Source organism: Dipteris shenzhenensis, chromosome 1 (genome assembly GCF_047967505.1).
Source record: "Dipteris shenzhenensis isolate YYH24624 ecotype China chromosome 1, Dip_SZ_1.0, whole genome shotgun sequence".
NCBI classification, from domain to species: Eukaryota; Viridiplantae; Streptophyta; class Polypodiopsida; order Gleicheniales; family Dipteridaceae; genus Dipteris; species Dipteris shenzhenensis.
In genome coordinates this window covers 50,910,769-50,916,044 of record NC_141596.1, presented here as the reverse complement: position 1 = coordinate 50,916,044, position 5,276 = coordinate 50,910,769, and the positions used below count along the sequence as shown (strand labels likewise).

At 42.4% G+C, this 5,276-nt stretch overlaps 1 protein-coding gene across 1 annotated transcript; it reads right to left on the bottom strand.

Annotated features, from left to right (window-relative positions):
• Positions 1-2,502: 2,502 nt before the first annotated feature.
• LOC147905993 (peptidyl-prolyl cis-trans isomerase FKBP42-like) lies at positions 2,503-5,026 on the bottom strand. The gene is made up of 7 exons (XM_087382020.1): positions 4,951-5,026; positions 4,806-4,862; positions 4,574-4,654; positions 4,212-4,388; positions 3,430-3,519; positions 3,069-3,253; positions 2,503-2,688 (listed from the first exon to the last, which is right to left on the bottom strand). Exons 1-7 carry the CDS (start codon positions 5,024-5,026, stop codon positions 2,503-2,505), a joined length of 852 nt encoding a protein of 283 aa, XP_087238146.1.
• Between the last annotated feature and the right edge of the window lie 250 nt (positions 5,027-5,276).

The following is a 5,276-nucleotide window of genomic DNA, read 5'->3' as shown; positions in this document are numbered from 1 at the left end:
TCCTTCAAAATTGGGTGGGGGTATTGAAGAAGGGCATCCCCATATGTGATTCAAAAGAAGGGGAAAATGCTATGTCTTTCATGGATCATGAAGGAATGCAGCCCATGCAGGTAGAGGCTTTGCCTCTCTGATGTCTTGTTTTATTCTGATACCTTGCTGTATATACCTCTTTCATGCCTCAAACACTTAAGTGCTTTACATACAATGTACAGAGCCTCTGCAATGTCTCCAAGTGGAGGCTTTTATGGAATTATGTACATAAAATGCAGCCAGATATTGTTTGTTTGCAAGAGCATAATCAACACTCCATGGTTGGTCATCATGATTATTTTGGCGGTTATGATATATATTATGCTGGTACCACTACCTACTCAGGTGTATGCATATTGGTTAGACATGAGCTGGAATCTTAGTTAGCCTTCAATGACAGCAGTGGCAGATGATGGTCATACAATGTAATGTCAATGGTGATATTCTCGAGTTTGCATCAGTCTATGCTTCCCAGACCTCTGCCATGAGGGCTTCATTATGGGATTCTTTATGCAGATATCCATGGAGATCCAATGCATTCATCTGTGGAGATTTTAATAATTCCCCTCTACCAAGAGATAACACCACTTCAAGATCTCATATGCTATCATTGGAAAGACAGAAATGGGATAGCATGCTTCTTTCTGTGCAGGCTGAAGATTTATGGCTGCTTCTCCAAGGGTCAGTGCTTGGATATACTTTTCATCATAATGCTCTTACTACATACTGGGCAAGGCTTGACAGATGGTATTTGTTTTACCCACAACAATTTGCAGATTTTAGCCCTCATCTCCTTATAGATTTCTCATTGGGCTTGTCAGATCATGCCCCATTGTGGATGAATTTGCAGCTTGGCATGCCTCTGGATGATTTGCCACCCCTTTCCAGTAGATTATTGCATGTTAATCAGGCTTATTTCCGACATCACTATTTCCAGCAAATGATCACACTTGCAATTCATCCCTTGCCTTTGCAGGTTGCATATGACTGAATGGAGGAATGAGGTTAAATGGGCAAAAAGGACAGCACAACAATTGACTGAATTTTCTCAGTTAAGGCCTGTCTCTGATTCAGAAAACGATTCCCTTTCACATGCTCAGATTAAATTGACTGTTAATGATTAGAGGAAATTGCACAAATGGCAGATTAGGGCAAGAAGGAAGCCCCTCATGGATAAGGGCTGCTCATCAAAAGCCTTCTTCTAGGGCTTGCATGCTACTCGAAAGAAAAACTCATGTCTAAGGGTAAGGAAGCTCGATGGCTCTTGGACGCACTCTTTCTCTGATCTCCAAGATGAGAAATTGTTCTCCGCTCCTGGTTCCCCATCAAATCAAATGACTGATGCTAGGACTGAGTTTCTCCAATATGTTTCTGGAATAGTGGAAATGGATGATGCTCTTATCTTGGAGAGACCTTTTACTGACACAGAACTTGATAATGCATTGTTCCACCTCAGCAAATACAAGTCCCCTGGTTGGGATGGCCTTACGGTGGAATTTTATATTTCTTTTTGGGATGATTTGAAAGAAGTCCTAGAACAGTCCTACCCATATTACTCGTACTGAGTTTTTGTCACAACTCCAAAGGTCAACAGCAGACCCAGCTGTGCTGACACCTAGCATTGAAGGAGAAGGCAAATGAAGAAGTAGGCTCACTCTCCTCAGTCAAGCTTTAACTGCTTTAGAAGACTCTCCCACACAAGCAAAGCACAAAAGCCTAGAAAGAAGGTGCAGCGGTTATGCAAGTTCATTCCCAATATGGAACATCTTTTTTTTTCATTTAAAAGCCTTGATGAGCCCATGAAGCATATAAGAAACATAAGGCAACAACAGTTTCAACACAGATTAAGTCATCCACATAATCATATACAGGTGAGCAAGCACAGACGGTTGAGGTGTTTCAGCCCACAAGTTGGGAAAGTATGGTTAGGGATATTCCTCGTTAAATATTCTGCCATGATTGACAATCTGAATGACACATACATATGATAGTCGTATGGCTAATATTGAGATAGTTCTTTCTAAAGACTAGTTTTAGCAGTGTGTTATCATCCTAACTCTGACAGCTGCTAATGGTAAGGGAGTTTGATGATACGGACATAGCATCACACACATATGAGCACATGGTGCTGCCCAGAACTACATCTCACGCACCCCTGCTATGGAGCACGTCCCATGTTTAAGCCAGCAAGAGTCAAACTTGACACCTCCATCTCTAGGACAAAAAGATGGATTATAGTGACTTGCTGTTTCCAAGGTTCTTTTCTGCTGTATTTCTTGTCTTGCAGGCTGCACATTATATGCTTTCAGCAGGAGCACACCTTTGAGGGATTATCAATGTGCACAAATATAATTTTTCCAAACTAGCAATCTTAGCTTTTGCCAGAATAGCTCATAAAAAGTGAGTATAGAATTGTGTGGCATTTCATTTCTACAGTTGTATTGATTAGAAAAGGAATTGACAGCCCTCTTGTTAACTCTGATAACCTTTTAGTTGTTTTGGGACGAAAATCAGGTTTTGGCAAGGATTAGGTAACATCTCATACTGCTGTATGGCTTCCTCAATCTTGTCATCTTTGAAAATCTGGTTTCCATCTGCCTTTCTCCTATCTGCTGCTTCAATACGCTCCTCAACAGTCATCTGAGAACGAGGCTTTCCCTACATGCATAATTTCAGCATAAGCTTCGTTAATCGTGACAAATTTCTCGTGAAAAAGTAGATTTTTAAAAACATTTGCATGCACAGGTACTCTGCAAGTTACACGTGCAGTGTTTGATGTTGTCATCTACATGCTCTATAAAATATGCACATCACACACTATAAAAAGCTACTCTCAAGCTCCACATCAGAGATCGTCTTTCAATCCTCACCAACAAACAGTCATGCATTAAAACATAAACTGGAATTGGGAAAAAAGCTGGTGTACTTGGTCGAATCATGACAAATCCACTGCAGAACTGTACATGAATCAAAAAGGACACCAAAGAGAGATTGCATGAATTCCGAGCACAGTTGGAAAGGTACACTTGCACACTCACTTCTTTCCCATCCTCAAACCCAATCATCTCAACTTCATAGATAAGGTCCGCCTTTGGTGGCACGTTAGGGAAGGAAAAATTCCCTTCTTCACCATAACCAAGTTGCCAACCAACGTGAAAGAGAGCACTTTCACCAGCTTTCATGCTTCCAACTGCTATAGCGAGACCTCGATGTACTGTCTTCTCTGGTAGAAAAAATAGATAAGGTTGTAAAAGTCACATCTGAAATTTAAGAGAATTTTGGCAGCATACATAAGAAAGTAAAAGGTGAATGCACCCATCCAAATAAGCCAAATACATGTAGTTCTAACAATTCTGGGCAGAATACTAGAGGGATAGGAAGCTAAGGCTGATGATTCACCATGCCCCAGGACCAGTTCCATCGGTTGCTGTTCCTGGAAAGTATCCTGAAATTTGTGCATGATCATCTCAGTCCATGCTCGATAATGTACTGCCAGTTCAAAAAACAAGAGACGTAAAGGCAAGTTATCAAAAGTTATCAATTCACAACAAGCAGAACCCAAGTTCATTTACACTGCAAATGGAAACAAAGCATCAGTGTAAAAATGGCAATATTCTTATCATAGCACAGTAAAATCTGTCCTTGGGTTGTTACGCTGGCATGATGTTTCACCTCTATGTTTCATAATAGGCTGTATTTTATATAATGGTCCCGAAAGTTTAAACTTTTGACAAGAACTAAAGATATGGGAAGACCCAGTCTCCGAGAATGATAGTTTCCATGCAAAGCCTTGACAAGTCCACAAAGCATTCAGCCGATTGCTCAACTACCTTGGCAAATTATAGTACCTCTTAAAGCAAGCTTGCCATGTCAATTATTTTATCGCTGCATTGTTGTGATGCGTTGGAGATGTTATATTGTTCCAGGGAAAAGAAGTCACAGATGGACACACATTGATTGAGAAAGAGAGTTGTTGGCCTCTGTCGTATACAAGAAATATCAATTTTGCCAGTCTTAAGTATCTATTCCCAACAGCGAAGCACGCTTACTCCTATAAGACTCGGTCATAACATTCCCTGGACAAAGATCCTGTCTGTACGTTGATCTATAGAGGTACCCTCTTGTTGAAATAGTTTCACAATGAAGCAAATCTCACTGCATAAACCTCAACGTGCACTCACAAAAGCAAGTGGAATGTTGCGAAGGAGGCTTTCCATGACCCTCCTTTACGATTTGTTTTGTCACTCCCTCATGCAGCACTTCCACTTCCGACGCGACCTTGGGTGGCAATGCTTCGCATCGCTCGAGAGCGGCGCTTTTAAAAACGGAGCCCTCAACTTGGACTGCGTCGTCATTGCCTGAAACACAAGCGAAAACTGTCATGGGCGTTCATGCAACTCGGGAAGTGTCCAATCAGCTGCGTGCAGGCCGGCAGAAACGCTCAAAGCGCACAGGTAGAGGCAGGATGGACAAAATTTGAAGAGAAAATCAAGGAACTGTGAGCAGGCAAAGGAGCTTTGAGAGAGAGAGAGAGAGAGCAAACCATCGGAGGACTCTGATTCATCTTGCTGGATTTCTGGGCGAGTGGCTTGCTGGTTGATGGTGAAGTGCAGAGCAATGGATGCTAAGGGGGAAGGGAGTTAGGCAAGAGGAGGATGAAGATGCAAGGTCAGAGAGCCATGGCTGCAACACAAGCTCACAGAGCATCTTCAATCCACATTACTCTCTTGAGACATTTAAGTACTTGCTTGTTAGACCATCACATCATAACCCACCTCTCACTTGAGTGCTCACATCACAACCCAACCTTGGTTTGCGCCTGTCAACATGACCTTCGGAGCCCCGTGGCCATCATCACCCGGCTCTCATTCAGAGTGGACACTTGCTACTTTGGCCCAACGTGGACAAGCCCCAGTTCACTTGAGCAAGCAAGTTGACCAGGCAAAAAAGGACTTGCTTGAGAGGACGTGATGCCCTCTAGTTCATCAACCCACATGAATCAACCTCATAACCCAACTCTGGTTCGGAGCGAACATGTGCAAACGTGGTAGCTCTTGAGTTTCACCATGATAGCTTCACTCAGATCGTGATAACTTCGCTCGGGTTTGGAGCAAACACGAGTGAACATATTAACTCAACTTTGGTACATGAATGGACATGAATGGAGCAAACATGAGTGCACATAATAACTCAACTTTGGTACATGAATGGACATGATACCCAACTTGGTTCAGAGTACCCAAGGT